At 38.5% G+C, this 21919-nt stretch overlaps 1 protein-coding gene across 10 annotated transcripts in view; it reads right to left on the minus strand.

Annotated features, from left to right (window-relative positions):
• Window positions 1-21919, minus strand: part of hipk1.S (homeodomain interacting protein kinase 1 S homeolog) — a 51584-nt gene that overhangs the window by 26700 nt on the left and 2965 nt on the right. For all 10 annotated transcript variants that reach the window (XM_018247956.2, XM_018247958.2, XM_018247955.2 and 7 more), the window contains 2 exon segments: window positions 7905-8976; window positions 2640-2763 (listed from right to left, as the gene is read on the minus strand). In XM_018247956.2, coding sequence (XP_018103445.1) covers window positions 2640-2763; window positions 7905-8974 — 1194 coding nt within the window. In that variant the 5' untranslated portion in view covers window positions 8975-8976.

Raw genomic sequence — 21919 nt, forward strand, 5'->3', positions numbered from 1 at the left:
TAGCTATAATTTTTTTTTAGCATCTTTCTATTTAATGCAGAACATAACTTTTTTCATGTAATAATTTGCAGAGTGAAACAGACTACTTTGCTTTATCTACTTGTGACACCAGACAAATGCGGTTATTTGCCCCCAATTGGTTGGGTACGCACTCATATTGCTCGAATATGACCACATTTGTACATTTTAAATAAAGTATTCTCCACTGTGTGCATGGAAATAACCAGCAAAACGAGAAATAGTAGTCTTTGAGATTTGTATATAATTATAAAACGTTTACATGTATGTCTAGAACAGATTACACCTTGATTTAGTACCAACATGGCTAATATCACAGGTTGTGTTTTCTATTCAAGTAAACCTGAATCTATACTTTTTTCTGAAGAAAGTGACAGCAATAGCATTGTAGCTTCTGTTGTCACAGTCTACAGACAGAGCACATTTGGGCAAAAATGGCAAGTGGGACAGAAGCATAAATGTGCAGGTATTGCATGTTGAAATAAATAATTGTCAGAGAAAAAAGAATCAAAACTAGTCTATGGACTAAATAAAACAAGCGACAAAACTAAAGAACCGTAGTAGTGAAACAACAGGGTGTGTGAATGCTGGTACATTCTAGGAAGGAATATTACACAACAGTAAACCATGAAAACACAGGAAGGGCAAAGGGCTTTGGAAATGTCCTGCTGTATCCAAGAGATTATAAACTCCTTATGCTGGCAGTTTTTTGTCCGCGTTATTAGTAAAACAACAAATCATGTACTATACAAGAAGGTCTGCTGCCATTTAATTTTTCTAATTACAAAAAAAATCTTATTTTACAAAGTGCAAAGAGGAAAAAACACTGTGCTAGAAAGAAAGCTGAAGTGAAACATTGCAGTTTTGATATTATAAATTTACAAAGAAACAGAAATTATCACTTGATGTCACTGTCGGGGGAAAACACATTTTGGATCTAACTTATCGTAGTTAAGGAAAAACATCAACCCACCCCACCCACATTACAGATAGGATTCTCAGAACACATGCAGCTTCTCAGTCAAAGGAAACCACCCAGAATTTGAGCTATTTATTGTTAACCACTGAAAGTTGATTAAAAAAAAAGTTCAAAAGTTTAAGAAACACGGAGCAGTGTCTTAAACAGCCAGTATATACCCACTTGTTCAACATGGAGCTCAACAAAAAAGGCTTGTGCTAATTACAGGCAGTCCCCAGGTTATGTACGAGATAGGGTCTGTAGGTTTGTTCTTAAAGGGGGGGGGGGGGTTCACCTTTGAAATAATTTTTTATATGATGTATAGAGTGATATTCTGAGGCAATTTGCAATTGGTTTTCATTTTTTATTATTTAATGTTTTTGGGTTATTTAGCTTTTTATTCAGCAGCTCTCCAGTTTGTAATTTCAGCAATGTGGTTGCTAGGGTTCAAATGACCCCATGCACTGATTTGAATAAGCGACTGGAATATGAATAGGAGAGGGCCTGAATAGAAAGAGGAGTAATAAAAAGTAACAATAACAATAAATGTGTAGCTTTACAGAGCATTTGATTTTTATAAGAGGTCAGCGAAGCCTATTTGAAAGCTGCAAAGAGTCAGAAGGAAAAGGCAAATAATTATAAAACTATAAAAAAATAATCAAAACCAACTGAAAAGTTGTTTAGAATTGTCCATTCTATAACATACTAAAAGTTACCTTAAAGGTGACCCCTTTAAGTTGAATTTGTATGTAAGTTGAAACATATACATTTACTTATTAAATGCAACAAGACAGATGTTTGTGTTAAGATATTAGGTATTTATTTTTACCTTTTCTATGCATATTTATTTTTACCTTTCTGTGCTCTGCAGTAGACAACACATGCCCGTGGGGATTGGGGCAAATGGTTTATTAAAGCTAAATGCTAATAAAGACCAAGCAACCCATAGTATGTTACTGTAATAGCCTCTGTCTGTAAGTATGAGTTGTATGTAAGTCGGATGTATGTAACTCGAGGACTCCCTGTTTGCCTACTTTGAAACTGAAGTTACTATTGGGCCAGAATTAGATTTCTAGTCTACAGATAATCCCCCTTGCATAATGGACTCCTACTAACAAAACAGTCAACATAACAGTGAAAAAATTACCAGTATACAAAACCTCAATCTCTTCAACCTTTGGGACACATTCTCTGGACAACTTTACTGAAGAGTAAAGCCACGGATAAGGCACACCTGGAGATTCGGGGATATTTAGTCGCCCAGCACGGGGAAGCAGTTCGGGGAGATTAGTTGCCCCAAAGAAGCTCAGTAAGTGACAGCAGCATAGAGCATGTGCAGTGAATCAGCAGAGAAGAAGCTACAGGGGTATATTTGGAGGCACAGATCTTTACTGCATTTGGCTGGTAGAGCCCAAAATATAATGTAAAATATTTCAGCTCTGCTTCTTTAGGTAAGCTTTAGTTCTCCTTTAAGAGACCAACTTTTACTGGTCATCTCTAGTTTAATGCTAAAGTAACAAGTATATAAAAATTAGGAAAACTAGAAAACACTTAGGAAATCAATGAATGAATATTATATTCAGCTATTTTACATGCTAATAACAAAACAAATTCAAACATAACAGTGCACCAGAAAGGTCATTATACCAATGTATTAACTTACCTGATCATATTCTGATGCTCCTGGGTACAGAGGCCATCCAAGAAAAAGTTCTGCTATGACACACCCTAACGACCACATATCAATTGCTTCACAGAATGGTAAACCAAGAATGATCTCAGGAGCTCTGTACAAAAAGTTTAAACAAATACAAAGTTAGGAATTAATGCAAAAAAAAAAAACCACTTACACGGGTATCTGATTTATTATCTGGAATGCTTGGAGCCTGGAGATGGCCTTACTAAACATTAGAACCCCATTTTATATTTTTCAGGGGACCAGGAAAAAATTATGTAAAATGCAAGAAATTTTAAATTAGGGAAATTTGTTAAAGCAACTCTTTCTTCAAGTACTGAAAGGATATACCGGTAAGCACAGAAGTCTGTTGAAGTACAGGTATAGGACCGGTTATCCACAGTGCTCTGGACCTGGGGCTTTCCAGATAACAGATCTTCATGCTTTAAGTCAACTAGAAAATCATGTAAACCTTAAATTAATCCAATAGCACTTTTTTCTTCCAACAAGGATTACATATACCGCAGTTTGGATTAAGTAATATTCACTCTTTTATTATTACAGAGAAAAAGGAAATCATTTAAAAAAATTTGGATTATTTGGATAAAATGGAGTCTATGGGAGATGGCCTTTACATAACTTAAGAGTTTTCTGGATAATGGATCCCATACCTGTACAATATATACGGTGTTAATAACAAGGGTTGAGCATTGTAGCATTAATGTTACACTATGTGGGCATGTGCAAGGCCCCTACATGCAAAACCTAAAGCAATAAGTTATTAATGCAGGACTGTATGAGGGGCAGACTAATTGGAATGGACTATATACAGGCAGAACCATGGCAAAATATACATCTGCTTAGTATTTTAAGAATCTTTATTTTACTAATAACATTCACAGTGGACAAACAGCAATTTTTGGGAATATAAGGACAAAAGTTTCATGTAAAATCAGGGAAATGCACCCATTAAAATACATTATAAATAGTTCGGAGCACATAAAAAAAATGGGGGAAAACTTAAAATTGTGGTTTAACTTATTTACAATAATTCTGAACATTGAGCGCTGCAAGTGCTTTCAGGTTGTCAAATAATGAAAGTGTGTTTGCAAGTGAGTAATAGGGAAATTAAAAAGTAAAAGCTCCACTGGAGCAGGGACTGACAGGAATAACAGAAAAAAACCTACAGTATGTGTGCTATTACACGACTATAGAAAGACTAATGATTTAAACCTTGCATTCGACGGACACTGAAAGATTAAGACAAGAGTACAGGTATGGGACCTGTAATCCAGAATGTTTGGTACCTGGGGCATTCCTGGATAATGAATCTTTCCGTTATTTGGACCTTAAATCTACTAGAAAATCATATAAGCATTAAATAAACCCAATAGGCCATCACAACATCAACCGGCAGTGCATTCCACAACCTCACTGCGAAGAACCACCTACGCTGCTTCAAATGAAAGTTCTTTTCTTCTAGTCTGAAGGGTTGGCCTCTGGTGGGGTGATCCTGTTTATGGGTAAAAAGGTCCCCTGCTAGAATGTCCTCTAATGTACTTATAAAGTCTAATCATCTCAGCGAAAACAACCCCAACCTTCTACCATCATAATTTAAGTCTTCCATCCGTCTAACCAGTTTAGTTTGCCTCTCTGCATTCTCTCCAGCTCATTTATATCCCTCTTAAGGACTGGAGTCCAAAACTGCACTGCAACCTAAAACTGCACTGCATAGTTAAAAGAAAGTTAATATTTGTAAATGCTTGGTCAAAATCCTGACCCTATAGAAATGTTTAGGAAAGACATAAAGAGGGCAATTCATGCAAGGAAGCCCACCAACATCCAAGCTGAAGTGGTTTTTGAAGGATGGATGGACTATAAATTCCTAAGTCGTCGTACAGGACTCCAGTTACCAAAAACAATTAGTTGCAGTTAGCAATGCCCAAGAGGGCACACAACTTACTGAAAGCAAAGGTTCAAATACTCTTTGCACATAAATATGATGTGATATGTCCTAACGCATTTATAAAAGAAATATAAAAAAATCCAAAGGGTTCACAAACTTTCAAGCAGTACTATATATGTATGACTTAAAAATAAATTAAATGTCCTTCATATAAGAACAGATAAGCGAGACTGTAGAGCATAAATACAGCTGGTAAATTATCTATTAACAGCCATCTGTTATTGTAGTGTTTTTGCCAACACCAGAGCAGTGGTAAACACATGAACTTTTTTTTATTGCACCGATAGTTGCTACAGCAACTCTTAATTACCTAAAATTCATGAGAAGAGCATGTTCCAGGGATGTTGTGGGTGTTCATGTACAATGGAAAACAAGGATTAAAATGTTTTAAGTGAAAGTGAAGTATGAAGTCTATGGCAAAAGTAGAACTCAAATAGAACTTGACAAAAGCCAGCCTGCTCACTGCTCACGACCCTGTGCATGGGCCCAAAGAACATTGCCTTTCTGACCGACATCTGAGAAGGGCTCCAGGAACTGTCAATTTGTTTATGCTGATATTATTTGTTTGAACATGTTCTACCTTACAACGACTTGAGCCACAGGAACTGTAAGAGTATGCCAACAGATGCAGCAGTGCATCCCTATTACTAAAGGGTTTTTATTAGTGCAGTTGTACCTCATACACTGCATATTTACAGGGAAGGTATATGCACTTTTATTTGTTAGAGATTCAAATGTGAAGATAAATTGTGGTAGAGAATGGAGAAGAGGTTTACACTTTAAAGCAGAACTAAAGCTTAACTAAAGAAGTAGGCTACAAATGTTATTATGGGCTTCTGTATCAGCCCAAGCAAGACCACAGCCCTTTAGCAGGGAAGATCTGTGCCTATAAAGATGCCCCTGTAGCTCCCTATCTTCAGACGCTTTCCAAGATGGTGGCCTCCTCTGACAAGTTTGAAGTCCTGGATCACTGCTGCTATTGAGATGCTGAAACTTTAGGTTGTTACTATAAGTTCAGTATGTAAAATGTCCTTTTTAACCATATTCATTGTTTGGGTATAGTTCCTAAAATATTTTCACATATTTTATCAACATAAATTTATCACAAGTCAAAAGCAATTTTCTAGTCTGAAGCAAAACATCTGTGCTCACAGATCAAGTGCCCAGAACTAAACAAAAGGTTCTCTTCATATTTCTAAAATTTCAACAGGAAAAAAAAGAGCAATAGGAAAGCAAAAAAAGTTGACTGGTATTTAGGGATGACAAATGACCCATAAAAACCCCTTTAATTAAATTGACAGCTGTTGATCTTTTACGAGTTAGCATGGCAAAACAGTGTTGACTACTCATTCAGTGTTAACAATACCTCTAGGGCTACTATGCAGGGCATCCTACACATAGAATGAAACAGGGGATGGTAGCATGTGGGATACAAAATGCATCCAAAATGCATGTAAATACATGTGTTTTAAAGATCAAATGCTGTCAGTTGTTCAGAAGTGCTTTCCAAACAAGCCTCTAGCTTAGCTAGGAAAGCTTGCTGTGCTACTGGCAATGTAACTGCTAAATTCGGGTCAGCCAGGGTAAGAAGGATTATGTAAGCTAAGAATCATCATCCAAAAGGCAAAATTAAAATTGCAGACTCTGAAAAGCAAATGTTAAGTAATCTGTTCTAAAGGTAAGCTATATCTATATACAGAACAAATTAAAACAAAGATGAAACATAGGCTGCTTGGTGAGAAAGATCTAATTTTACAGGACTAGTTATCTTTACCAAAAAACTTTTCAGAACAAAAATACATTTTAAATATTTGGTGCTCCTGGCAGTACTGTATACTTTCAGTAGACCAGACTTTTTATAGGAAAGCCATATGCAGAGCAGAAAACTTCACAGGTGCTATGGGTGGACAGAGTGTAAAAGGAAATGACTTACCATTTTATTTTTTACACAAGCTTTAATAAAAATGTGTAACTCAAAGCATGAATATAGAGAAAATATAATTAATAAAATAGATTTTCAAATATATTGCTTCATTAATGGTTTGTATATACTGTCACAAACAGGAAGAACATATTTTAAATTTTAAAGATGGAGAGGTGTAGGATCCATTATTTGGATACCCGTAATCCAGAATTCTCCAAATTAAAGGAAGGTCATCTCCCATATTCAAATAATTCACATTTTTAAAAATGATTTTCTTCTCTGTGATAACAAAACAGTACATTTTACTGGATCCCAACAAAGATATAATTAATCTTTATTGGCGCAAAACCAACTTCTAGGGCTTAAATTATTTTTAACAGACTGAAATTGTCTATTTATTATGCTGTGTAAAAAAAGAAGAGTAAAACATTACCAGTTATGTTATTCATAGCATAGATTTCAACAGTAACAAACCAAAAGATCTGATTGGTTGCTATCAGCAACACCTGTAATGTTTTATGCCGCCTGTCTGAATTTCACCTGAACAACCTGGTATTCAGAAGGGCTGCCTGGGTGAAAAGTGCCTGTCAGGATTTCCAAATAAGAAATCTGGACAGGACACTGAAAATAATGACATGATCAGCCAATCGCTGATCGCCAGGTCACCACCGTCACGACCCCGCCCCTGATGTCACTGGTCCTGCCCCCACGACCAGCATCAACCACCCAGCCTCCCTGCCTGTTTTCCACCCCCAAAAGGGTGGCAAATCTGTTATTACTCAATACTTATAATTATTACACCCCCTCTCAACATCATCAATCCGCTCCCAACATCATCAGCCCCACCCCCGGTCAGCCCCCTGCCCCTTTTCAGCAAAGCGAAAAGGTGGCAACCCTAACTAACACCATTGCAGCAAACGATTTCCCATTAATTTCCATTGCAATTGCCTGGGCCTGAACACTCTGTCAGCTTGAAAAAAGGACCAGGAGGTCCGAAACGTTGCTGTGCCAAATGTTAAGTGCAATAAAGGCGGTTTTATTCTTTGGGAGTGCTGCAATTCTCTACGGATTTCGTGTAACAGGATGTGAAGGTGAACACATTCTGCATGCACCCCTAGAAAAGTAAGCACCTACTACTAAAGTGCTGGATGACCGTTTGCCTGATCACTCATGGGTCAGGCTATATTTGCATTCAGACCTGTTCAGGATGTACACATAAAGGGCTACAGCATGTTAGGATATCTGACCTTGCAGGCCAAAAACACCAAAACATGAATTCTCCACCAGCCACCTACGCCAAAGGAGCAACTTTAAACAGGTACAAATACTTTTGGCCCATCTTTCATAGGATCAACAATCTTACCTGTAGTAACGAGACTGCAAGTAAGTGGAACACACTGCTTTTGATACGTGGCTTGCAGATCCAAAGTCTATAACCTTCACCCTGTAAGGTTGACGTACTGGGTCCAAAAGCATAATGTTTTCAGGTTTCAAATCAGCATGAATTAAGCCCAAGCTTTTTAGTTTCATTAACGCAGTGGCTACCTGCTGAAGGATGGGTCGAATATATTTCAGTGGTAGTGGACTGAACTTGTTCTGTTTCAGAAAGTCATAAAGATTTTGCTCCAGCATCTCAAAAACAAGGCAAGTGTGATTCTTGTGCTGGAAGCACTCATATGAACGCACAAAGTTGTACTCATCTGCATTTTCACTGCTCAGGCGAGACAGGATGCTCACTTCGATTTGTCCTTGCCTAGCATAGGAAGGGTGATTCTTTAAAATTTTAATGGCTACAATCTCCTTGGTGCTCCGCTTCCAGCATTTTGCCACCTGACCAAACGTTCCTCTTCCCAGAAATTCCAAAACCTCATAGCTGTTTGTCATGGAACAAAGAATTTCATGTTGGACAAGCTGATAGTCTCCTTCTCCACTGGAACTGCTACTTTTAGTGGTTACGGTGGTGGTCGTGGCAGCAGCACCCACCACAGTTCTGTTTTGCAGCATCAGAGGTGGCCGTTCATCAATTATTTGCACGCTACCGTTGCTATCTACCTCCTCACTTTTTCTTTTCAGTCCACATTTTTGGTAAGGGTCCAGCAAAGGAACGTTGCTTCTGTGAGTTAGGATTTGGCTGTTCTGGAAGGAAGTCGTGGGGCCACTGTCTGTGCTGTCTGCAGCTGTTACCACAATGTGCTCTGCAGCTGCTGCAGGGATTAGGAGATTGGGTTCGTAGGCAGCTAGACTGAAACCAACAACCTGGCGAGATGAACTTGCGTGTCCTTGAGCAACTGGGAGGTTTCTGGTGTAATACTTGCTGCTGCTACCCTGTCCCGTAACATCCCATCCAGAAGGCTCAACTTTGAGTTTCTTTGCACTGTAAAAGGCACTGGACGATACTGAAGAAGGGGAGAACACCTGCAGCTGTGATGCCATACCTATAAGAAAAGAAAAAAAAAGATTTAGAATTTTAGGTAAGGATATTTAATTTATTCAACAAGATAAATTTTAAAGATCAAGCCTTAGATAAAAGGTTAACATTTGATATTTAAAGGAGAAGGGAAGCTACAATCCAAGGTGATGACAAATGTTAGCGCACCCCCAAGGATTGTAATGATTTACTGGATACCTAGCCGGCTGTCCCAGAAAACTGCACGGGCCCGGGGTATTTGCAAGAGAGCAAACCTCTTCCTCCCTTTAAAATCCAGTGGTTGGTACATGCGCAGTAGAGTGTAAAAGCCTGCTTTTAAACTCTCTTAAAACTGGCTTTAAACTCTACTGCACATGCACACCCATGCAAGAAAGAAGTAGAGGATTACTCACTTGCTAACAGTAGCATCAGCTCAGGGTATCAAGTCATAACATTTGGCACCTCTTGGAAAAGTTTCATTAGACAATTCAGGAATATAGATGATTTAAATTCAAACAAAACAATTCTCATAGTTTACTATGAAATCACCAAGCTGTCATTGATACAAATATGCTGAAACTCCTGCAATGCAATCACTAAACCAACAAATTAAACTCAACCCTCCTACTCATATAATGCAATCACTGGCACGCAAATGAAAATGCATAGTCAAACTCCGCTGATTCAATTGTTTATCTTGAGTGGAGGGGGGGCAGAAGTGAGGAGGCAAAGGGAATATTTTTGTTTGCCAGGGAAGCTTAATAGGACAATAGTGTGCTTAAACAAATAGATCAATCATTCACATAATTCAGTCTGCATGCAAAGACCCATTAAGAAATTATGGCTAACTGATCTGTACTGCAGCATGCACCATAGTGAACTGGACAAAACCTTGCACTTCTGCACTGACAACGGGAGAGTCTGAGCATAAAAGTACAAAGTTTGATTTGACCAACACATGAATGGATCTGCGTCAAACTAGGTCAAGGAAGGTGATGAATCGGTAAAAAGACTAGATAACAGGACACCCAAGTTGACTACAAAAATCTCAGAAAACTCAGATCATTCATCGAACATAACCAATCATAAAAAAAATGTTGCAAACTGTACTCATTAGGTTTAGTCAAAAAAAAAAATATAAAAAAGGTTTAGGCTGCTATGTGGGGGCTGGGGAAGATTTGGTAAATCTAGAAAACGACACTAGGGAGATGGGGTTTCGGGGGGAATTTTATGACTTGGGTCAAGTCCTTATATCACAATCCGTCAGCGATAGTCAATATTATGGGATTTGCTTCACCTGTCTTTCCAATCTACTGGGGAACACGCCAGGGATGCCCCCTCTCCCCGATCCTGTTTAATTTGGCTATAGAGCCATTGGCTGCAGCGATTGGGGCTAACACAGATATAAAAGGTGTGGAGGTAGCTGGTGTTCAGCACAAAGTTAGCTTATTCGCGGACGACTTAACCCTGGCGATCTCTAACCCACTCACCTCCCTCCCAAACTTGTTTAGACTGTTGGATATTTTTGGTGCCATATCGGGTCTCCAAGTTAATCATAATAAGACTGAAGCTCTAAATATCAATCTGTCCCCTGGAGCTGTTAAATTATTGCAGCTTAACTTTGAATTTACTTGGCATCCGCACTTTATTTCGATTTTGGGAGTTAAATTGACGGCTACGCATGATACATTGTACAAATATAATTACCCCCCATTATTTAAAACTCTGTTCGCTCTACTTGATAAATGGAAACACCACCATATTTCGTGGATAGGCAGAATCCATTCGATTAAGATGACGATTCTGCCAAAAATTTTGTACTTTTTCCGGACGCTTCCTGTACAAATCTCTTTGGATGACTTATCCTGTTTTAACGCTAAAATTCTCCGATTTGTTTGGGCTCAGAAGCCATCCAGAGTTCGCCAGTCGATACTGATGTGCCCTAGGAATAGAGGGGGACTTGGTCTCCCTAACTGGTTATTTTATTATAAAGCGGCCCAAATATCCCAGATTCTTGCACTTCATTCTAATACTGATACCCCCCTTTGGGTTTCTCTAGAAGAGGCTTATTCTGCTCCATATTCCCCGGCCGCTTTGATTTGGTGCCCTCCTAAATTTCGTCCACCTACAGGGAGCGTCTGTTTACGTCATACGTTAAAATTGTGGGACTCGGTTAGTAAAAAATTTAAGTTACAAGCACCCCATTCCCCTGCCATGCCGTTATTGGGTAACCCTTTATTTAACCCTGGTGTGCAGAATACGGCCTTTGCATGGTGGTCTCTTGCTAATATACAGAACTTGGGACACCTATATACCTTAACAAAACCTTATACCCCCCAGGACCTTATAAGTAAGTACTCGGTTCCGCTGGCGGAGCATTTTCATTTGAGGCAATTATTGCACTTTGCTCATTCACAGTGGGACAAGTGCCAGTTGGCTAGTAAGTCACCTACTTTCTTTGAACAATGGTGTCTGAAATACCCCCAAGCAAAGAAAGCGATCTCAATGTTGTATAACAATTTCTACGATGATGTTGAACCCTCCAACTTAGTATACACTGGCTCCTGGCAGAAGGACTTCCAATGTCAAATGGATAGGGAAGAATGGCAATCAATTTGGTTCAACACTATGAAATCTTCCAAAAATGTTTCTTTATTGGAGGTTAATTACAAAGTTTTACTTAGATGGTATTTGGTCCCAGCTCGTATTGCCAAATTTGCTCCGGCAGCGGACCCTGCTTGTTTTAGGGGTTGTGGGCAAGTGGGTTCCATGTTCCACATCTGGTGGGAGTGTCCATGCGCTCAAAGGTTTTGGATTCGTATCTTCACCATGTTACATTCTATATTCCATGAGGTGATCCCGAAACGTCCAGTAACAGCTCTATTAGGTAAACAACCTGAGGTACTTTCAAAGATTCAATTCCAATTGTTTACTGCGATTATGACTGCGGCTAAGAAAACTATAGCGGGGGCTTGGAGGACTAAACAATTATCTATTGACATAACTAAACGAAAAATAGACTGGATAATGTCACAAGAGAAATTGACTAGTATTCTTTTAGACTCACATGGTAAGTTTGTGTTGGCGTGGACACCATGGCTGGAATATAGATATGGGACAGATGGTCATGTGGCATTACTTAGCATTTAAGCTCTGTGGATATGGGATTTCTCATACTTAGATGTATGATTCGATGGGGCCAGAGTTTGGGTTGTCTTTTTATTTATTTTATATTTGTTTGTTTTTTTTGATTATAATGTTTCATCTGTTTTAACATTTGATATACATTACGCAGGATTGGTCATAGCTTGGGATGTGACAGATAACAGTACCGACTGTCTCCAATTTATGTTTTTCCTATATCTGACTATACCTGTTACAGGTACATGATCTCCTCATCCTGAACCTGTTTTTGCACATGTGACCTTTACATCATTGTAATGTTTATTCTCTGATTGCATATGGCTGCCTGTGTATCTGTTTTATGAAATGCTAATAAAAAATATTGAAAGAGAAATCTAGAAAACGATAATAAACAAATATTAAAGGACAAGGAAAGTCTAAAATAGAATAAGGCTAGAAATGCTGTATTTTGTATACTAAACATAAGCATGAACTTACTGCACCACAAAGCCTAATCAAACAAATGATTTATGCTTTCAAAGTTGGCCACAGGGGGCTGTCATCTTGTAACTTTGTTAAACATCTTTGCCTGACCCTGACCCTGCACATGCTCAGTGTGGTCTGGGCTGCTTAGGGATTGTCATATACAAAGCTACTTGAATTCTGCATGGTTGGTAAGTAAGGCGTGGGCTCCTCCTGCTGTTCATAAGTATGATTGTTTCCCTGCTCAGCAGTTAGGGACCGTCTGACAATTCCTATCCACAGCAGTAAATGAAGTGCATTCAGTCTGGTTTCTTATAAAAACTGTACACATTTTTTAATTAAAGTATATTGGAGATAGGTTTCTTTTTCATTAAAGAAAGTAGAAATGCGATTTTATTTCTTTGCCTTTCCTTGTCCTTTAATAACAGAGCAAAAATCTGCCATTCTCCCAACTAAAACAATGAATACACTGATGAGAGGAAAGGTTTATTGTGTATACAAATTGTAGACTGTGAAAGGTTTTGTACACAACCAAATGCATTTGAGGCATCAAAAGAAAGTGCGTGGGGGGGGTAATCTAGAAAATTCAGCAAACCATCTGATACCACAAAACAATTCTCCAAAACGGAAGCTCCCCAGGGGCATGAAAGAATTTATGCAGCCCTGACCTCCCAGGGAATGACATTTTGCCTTCGCTTGAAATGTATAATGTTAGCGAACACAGGAAAGCCAATTTCCAGCTCTCAAGAGGCATCCAGCTACTAAAATGGTAAATGTGAATGAGCGCCACTTACAAAGGAATCTTTGGAAAAGGAACTCGCTAGATAAGATCAATGCGAAAAGCAGCACTTGGTCATGAATTATTTAGTGTAATTGCTGTTCATCCAGTTAAATATAACTGCTGGCATGAAAAAGGTAAAGTTCATAAATTCAGGCTCATGACTTGTAGTCTTGTATGTGGATATGTGGATAACCACTAGCAAGCCTTTTGGAATTTGGATGGTTAGTTACAAGGACCATAAAACAAAATGTTAGGGGTACTTTTTTTTTTTTTTAAACCCTTGAATAAGTGGGATTGATTAAAGGAAAAGGTCAAAAGTGCCCAGGGAGGGGGAAAAAAAAAAACATGTAAAGGCTGGTTTACACAGAAGTCAATGGGAATCACATCTAGCAACTTTATTTTCCCAGTTTATGAAAAAAAAGTTTCAGCCTCATTCAAAATGAATGGCATGCAACTTTTTTCTAGCATTCAAAAAAAAAAAAAATTGCTTGTACTTGGTTGTGTCTTTTTTTTTTTTTTTTTACAAAACTGAATTCTGCTAAAAACTCCCATAAAGGTGGCCATAGCCGATGAGATCCGCTCATTTGGTGAGGTCACCAAAGGAGAGGATCTCTCCCCAATATGCCCACCTTGAGGTGGGAGATATCGGGCTGATCCGATCATTGGCTCCAGTACCCAACAATCGCATCACATACTAAAAATACAGGAGGTCGTATTGACTACCACATCAACAAAACAATGGGGCCCTTGATCTGATGGGATTATTAAACTTGCCCGATGGACAACTTTTGGCCAGATATCGATTGGGGAAGCCCATTGGAGGGCCCCATACACTGCCCAATAAATTAATCTGTTGGTGGTTTAAGGCCCCCATACACGGGCCGATAAAAGCTGCCGACCGACCGAGCTTTTTGGCCTGTGTGTGGTGCCATCCGACGGGCTTTCCCGATCGGGCGGATTAAAAAATCCCATCAGGTCACGGCTGCATCTCTGAGTGTATGCAGTCCCGCGATCCGACCGCCCGCTCTCCTGCATTATGATCCAATTGTTGGGCCCTAGGGTCCACCATTGGATCAGCCCGATATCACCCACTTCAATGTGGGTATTTCTCGGCAGAGATCCGCTCGTTTGGCGACATCGCCAAACGAGTGGATCTCTACGCCTATGGCCACCTTCAGATTGGACCGTGTATAGGGACCTTAAGTCTGTATCCCAAATAAGAACGACAGTGTAAAAAGTGGTTGGGAATATCTCTGAAATCTAAGAAGGTACCACACCCTCAGATTAACTAATGTTTGTTTATGGGCTTTTATTTTACAAATGAGAGAAGGCGGAGTAGTGCTATGGGCCAGTAATAGGTTTTGTACAAAGAGCGAGAGAGAGAATGCGAGTGTGTGTGTTGTGTGTTCACCTATTCAACATTTCTAATATAAAAATATTAGCTTTCAATAAATATCTGTAGTTGCTGGAGAGACGGATATGATTTCTAAATGTGTATCAAGTAATGCAGTTGCAATTTGTTGGCCCTTTCATTCCTTGATGAGGATGAAAATATATTGACATGCTTTTAACATCCTTTGTATGGTGGTGAAACAATGGCCTTAAAGAGCCAACATTCTTTTTAGTAAAATGCCCTTTTGATGTTCTGCAAACTCAATCAGCTTTAAAATCTTCTGTATTCATTGTTCTGTTTAACAGCAACTTCAAGGTTTACTCCAAATAAGAAGTGTTACAAAGACAAACACACAAATCTGCAAGACATTTTAAAATTCATAAAATTCATCGGATTGCTGTTTTATATGAAAGCTTATAGTTTACGTTTTATAGTGTAAGACCTCCATCTATGACCAAAATCATAGCCTTAAGGTGGCCATAGACAAACAGATCCGATCGTACGAATCGAGGATTGGTACGATTATCGGATCGTGTGTGGCGTGTGCCGACATCTTTCGTCCGGCGGAGATTGGTCGTTTGGTCAGGTTTGATTTTGACCCGACAGATCCCGCCGGAGCTCATGGCACATCGTAATCTAATCTTTCGGCCATACGGCCGAACAATCAGATTACCCCCGATATAGCCATGCCTGTTTATGGCATATCGGGGAAAGATCCGCTCGTTTGGCAACATCACCAAACGAGCGGATCTTTGCATCTATGGCCACCTTTAGTATCTGGTTAATTAAAGGGGAGAAAAAAAAAAAAAAGCTATTCGATGGGGGTGCATAGCAACTTGCCACATTCCAGTTTTCTTTCTTTCATTCTTCCTTAACAACTTTGTTTGATTGATTTAAATTAAAAACATCCAAGTTTAAAAACAGGCTGCAATGATGCTCTCAGTTAAGCTGGCCATAGACGCAAAGATCTGATCGTACGAATCAAGGATTCGTACGATTTTCGAACCGGGTGTGGAGAGTCCCGACATTTTTTGTCCGGCGGAGATCGGTCGTTTGGTCGATCGGACAGGTTAGAAAATTTGTCGGCTGCCGATAATATCTCTGCGTGTATTGCAGATCGTACGATTTTCAGTGGGAGACTGTCACCAGCTTTGGTTGGACATAGATATCGTACGATTGCTGTCAGGGGCAGAACATTGCTGCTCTGTTTTTTAACTAATCTGACTGGTAAGACTTTGATCTGAATGGTTAGTGGCGGGTCGGGAGATGGGAAAGTCCGATCGTACGATGATTCGTACGATCGGATCTTTGCATCTATGGCCAGCTTAATATTCAATCATATTGATCTAATGTAGTATGTGAACAAGGCCTTATTCTAGATCTTTTATACTGTTCACAGCCCCCCTTCTCTGCCCAATACATCTGTATCTGCATTTCTTCTTATATACTTACAAAATAATCTAAGATTTATTACCATGCAGTTAAAGGGTGGTTCACCTTTAAGTTTACTTTGAGTATAGTTAAAAGCATAGCTAATTCTTTCTTTCAATTGGCTTTTTTTATAATTTTTTGCCTTCTGACTTTTCAGCTTTTAAATGGAGGTCGATTACCTCATCTAAAAAAAAGCTCTGTGAGGCTACACATGTATTATTATTGCTACTTTTTATTACTCATCTCTCTATTCAGGCCCTTTCCTATTCCAATCTCTTATTTAAATGAGTGCATGGATGTTAAGGTCATTTTCACCCTAGCAACCAGATTGCTGAATTTTCAAAATGGAGAGCTGTTGAATAAACAGCGAATTACCTAAACAAATGAAAATACATAATTAAAACCAACCTGTCAATCTGTCACAGAGTATCCCTCTATAGCGTATTAAAAAGTTAATTTAAAGGTTTGAATGGGGAATAACCATTATAGATGGTAAAACCTGTATTATAGATTGTAAACCCTGTAAGTATGCCCATTGAATACACCAGCTTAATGTAGAGCGGTGCACAATATCTTGGTAATTTATACATGTAAATAATAATAATTCTGGTGTTTGTTCTACAATCTTGTGGAAAATATGCGGATATTAGAAGTAATCTCGGCGTTCCATGACATATATAAAAGAACTCGGCCTTCGGTCTCATGCTTTTACATGGTCATGGAACTCCTCTTTGACTTATAATATCCTTATATTTTACAATATAATATAATGACGTAGATCAATGATTTTCAAACTTGAAAATTACAGGCACCCTTAACCAAAAGGTTAGAAATGTATATAAACATGGTTGTATCATTCAATCTGCTGTGATTCCAGGAATATCTAGGACAGTAAATATGTCTCCACCACAAGGTCAACAAATGAGCTTTCACTTAGAAACTTAACCTAACTGACCTTCAGGTTGCCCACTCTCAAAATGGTCTGAAATTGTGTACAGCTATCTGTCTGTAATCACTGCCCCATAGAAACCAGAAAGTGGTAAAATCCAAAATGTACTGGTTTTATGTATTCGTGATCAAACTACTCCGATCCTTTTCTTTTTTCACTGACTGGTTGTTAGGGCAAGTGAGAGAGAACCACTGTCTACATTGCAATTAAAAGTTATCTTTAAGTAAAAAAACTTTGTAAATAAGACAAAAACATAAGAAAACAAACTATAATCTAACTCGGATTTAAACTAAGCAAATTTAAAAGAACAGTGATTTATGCTCAAAGAATAGCCAACTCAGAGTAGAGGATTTCTTGTAGTTATTAACCTGACCCTTAGAAATTAGTAACCGAGGTACTGCAGGGGTTATTTACTTATCATAAACTCAATGCAAAGCGCACAGCTGTGTAGTGACATTCACATAAGAACAACGACAAATAGACATCTACCTTTATCAAGCACGAGGGTCTCAAATTTATTTTCAGTTATGATTGCGTTAAGAAGATTCTGTAATATTGAAAAAAATAGCAAACTACTTTAAGATTCCACAGTTACATATCTAATAAAGCATCCAAGATATCCATAAGATCAAGAGGATTCTGCATAATGGCCCCCTTAAATGTACTATTGTATGTTTTTGCATAGTAGACAAGTGCTGTTTATGCAAAACATGGATGCAGAGATCAGAAAAATGGTAGAAAAGAATACAACTGGAAACAATGTAGTATACGCTAAGCAATGAATAATGGAAAAAGCTTAAGTCGAGTGCATTAAAAGTAAAGCTGGCAAAAAGATCCTCTTGTTTGATGATGAGTGCAGTACATTCTTCTGCTGTTACTAATTTATATTGCCTGCAAAGCTCATTATATATTATATAGAATAGAACTCCAATTTTAAATCCAAGGTATATCATCAAAATGGTGAAAATTCCAGCAAAACTTAAAATCTCTGTACGTAAAATGAGTATTCTACTATATAGAAAAAAATATACACTGCAAGGTATCACCCATTAAACCTGGAAATAGCATTGCAAAAGGTAACAGAAGGGGAATTTAATAAATAATTTAAAAAGCAAAAAAGAAAAGGTTGAAACAGAAAAACTGGAGCAAAAGGCTTCGAGCAGTTGAATAGAATCATTGCAAGAACATTAAATTGTACTTGGCTTCCCACTAAGTCCCATAGCTTTGTTTGTTCTAAAGATTAAGAAAGTACTGGAAACAAAAAACTTACAGGGTACCTTGCAAAAAAAAAAAAAAATAGTGCAACAGCATGCGATCTTTATTTGAAGGGGGTGGGGGGAGAAAGCATATTCCAATGATTAAGATTTAATTACATGGGACAGAGGGGGGATTTTTTTTAGCCCTTGCAGAAATGTAATATCTATAACCCAACAGGCAACACTGATCTAGAGAGGCAGATCTAAAGAGAAAGCATTTGTATAGATAAGCAGTACAGCAACTCCAATTAATATGCCCAAATGAAAATTAGAGAGAATATACATACAAATCTTTGCCTTTAGAAATGCTTCTACATCAAAACTAAAGCTGATAACAGCTGCTGGTTCAGCCCCCGGAGACCAATTCAGAACTGTACTGGCCTATGTAACCCCCCTCCCTATTGAAACAAATAGTTGTCAAACTAAGCTGTGTGTTGCCCTTTGAGCCTCTGTTGCTAACCTGCTCTACAAAGGGAAAGTATATCCATAACCATAATTAACTTGCCACAAAGCAGAGATATCACGGTTTTAAAAAGAAATGCCTTTACCCTCATCTATGTACTTTTATACTCTGGTAAATCTAAGAACACATACAGATAAGTTTCAGGAAAATTTGACCATCATTTATCTTAAGCATAAATGCCTAAGTACAATTTTACTATAACCACTATAGAATAGATGCAGTTAATGAATGTACCAACGGCAGAACAATCTATGCATACATGTTTTTCCTTTAAGGAACATTGATTAATGGAATGAGATTTAATTATTTTCTGGAATTCCCAGGTCGTCACCAAGGAAAAAAAGATCAGCTTTCATTTCCTATGGTCCAAAACACACAGGTGAAGGAAGGACCACTATGGTAAGAATGCTTTGTTACACAGAAACCACATGCAAGTGTATGAAAAAAAACCTAAAGTTTCAGAAGCCAGTTCCTGTTAACAGTGGATTTATAGAACCGCTGCACCTAGGGTTTTAGCAGTCCTTTACTGCATCTATAAATACTTGAATGCATACAAATTTATTTATGTGCACGCATCTGGCACATCTTGATCCTCTTTCAGTAACAAAGGAAGTCCCCCAAGCGTTTCACAGACCTGATTAATGCACTATTTGCCACCTAATCTGTTTAGGACTTGCTTGCTTTCACAAAAAACAGCAACACATGACTCCTCTACATTTATAAAGTAGCTAAATGAATGAATATGACTTTTATCTATAAAAACAAATAGCTCTCTGCAATCAACTTGTTTTGAATGCCAGAAACAGCCAAATGCTGTTTATAGAAACGACTTCAACAGCAACTAGAATCCAGTACATGTTAACATGTACTTAATACTGGCAAGAGGATCATAGCAGTATTTAGCATGCACAAAAATAACTGTTGTGACTATTCATGCTGAGAAATTTTCACTGCAAAAAAAAAAAAAAAAAAGTGTTGCACATCAAAAACAATTTGTCTATGCATTTGGCAAATTTTCGGAGAAGCAAAATTAGTCAGATTCGACCATCACTAGTGATGATGGTTCATTTTAGCTGCTTTATGTGACAAACATCACCTAAGGGCTAGTCCACACGGGGAGATAGCGACGCTTTTGCGGTCGCGGCGACAGTCGCCGCGACCGGCGCAGGCGACAGTTTTGTATGGGCGCCTATGTAAAAACGCCTGTGCTAACCACACGAGGCGATGCGCTTTTCAACAGTCGCCTGAAAATGCCTCGCCAGGCTTTTTCAGGCGACTGTTGAAAAGCGCATCGCCTCGTGTGGTTAGCACAGGCGTTTTTACATAGGCGCCCATACAAAACTGTCGCCTGCGCCGGTCGCGGCGACTGTCGCGGCGCTTTGTCGCCGCGACCGCAAACGCGTCGCTATCTCCCCGTGTGGAATAGCCCTTAATGTAATTACCAGAAACAATCAATGCAATTCCAGGAGTTATGTTGTCACATTTTAGTACAGACATCAAAGTTGCGCCGTTCACCTAAACACCAATCTCTTGAAAGCATTAAATTGAAATGTGATCATCACTTGAACAGAGTTCAGATAGCGTTTTCAAAAGATAGTTGCATGCCATGAAATGCACTGGAACTTTCAAGCATTTGCTATTGAAGGCAATGCCTTGTTCTTTGCACTTTGTTCGGACTGTTCATCCCAAATTGTATCTTTAGTCAGCTCTATTCCAACCAAGACTTTTTTTTCTTACATTTTAATTGAAAGACTGAGGTAGTGCATTTGAGTCACCAATTACAGCATCGCCTTCAATGTACTCTGATTAACAGACCTAAGAAAAAGGAGACTGACGCATGCATGGCATTGTGGGAATCAGTAGTCTTGGCTGGAGGAGATCAGATTCTTGCTACACTGTTTCTATAATCAGGCAAGCAATGACGAAAATAGCAAAGGGCAGACAGATAATGCATGCAGCACCAACAACAACATTAAAATAACTGACATTCTTGAATTAATATCTTTCTAAAAGTTGATTAGAATTAAATTTTCCTTTATCATACAAAAAAATGAATTTGGAGAAGGCATCCCATTTAATAAAGTTAAAGGGGTGGTTCATCTTTAAGGTTTCTTTTAGTATGTTACAGAATGGCCAATGCTAAGCAACTTTTCAATTGGTTTTCATTATTTTTTTTATAGTTTTATAGTTATTTGCCTTTTTCTTCTGACTTTTTGCAGTTTTCAAATGGGCGTCGCTGACCCCTTCTAAAAAACAAATGCTCTATAAGGCTACACCTATATTTTTTAGGGATGCACCGAATCCAGGATTCGGCCAGGATTCTGCCTTTTTCAGCAGGATTCGGATTCGGCCGAATCCTTCTGCCCGGCCTAACCGAATCCGAATTTGCATATGCAAATTAGGGACGGGGAGGGAAATTGCATGACTTTTTGTCACAAAACCAGGAAGCAAAAAATGCTTATGCAAATTAGGATTCGGTTCAGTATTCGGCCGAATCTTTCATGAAGGATTTGGGAGTTCGGCCGAATCCAAAATAGTGGATTCGGTGCATCCCTAGTATTGTTATTGCTACTTTTTATTACTCATCTTTCTATTCTACTCATCTCTCCGGTTCATATTCCCGTCTCTTATTCAAATCAATGCTTGGTTGCTATGGGAATATGGACCCTAGCAACCGGATTGCAAACTGGAGAGGCGCTGAATAAAAAGCTAAATAACCCAAAAAACACAGATTATAAAAAATTAAAACCAATTGCAAATTGTCTCAGAATATCACTCTCTACAGCATTCTAAAAGTTATCTCAAAGGTGAACAACCATGTTAAGGAAATCTAACAGATTAAATCCTCAACCAAACCTGGCTTCCCTGCCTTTACACTTCAACCAATTCTGTAATAAAATCATTAGACAATGTAATATACATGCTTGCTTACTTGCTTGCAAGCGTTATTTCTGCACAGAAACATCAGATGGGGCCCAGGGCAAGTGACATTTGCTGTAAAACACTCATTCTACAGTCCTGTTTCTTAACCTTGAATTTCCAGATGTTGATGAACTACATCTTACACAGCACCCTTCAATAAATAATCAAGG

The sequence above is a fragment of the Xenopus laevis genome, chromosome 2S (assembly GCF_017654675.1).
Source record: "Xenopus laevis strain J_2021 chromosome 2S, Xenopus_laevis_v10.1, whole genome shotgun sequence".
Lineage (NCBI taxonomy): Eukaryota > Metazoa > Chordata > Amphibia > Anura > Pipidae > Xenopus > Xenopus laevis.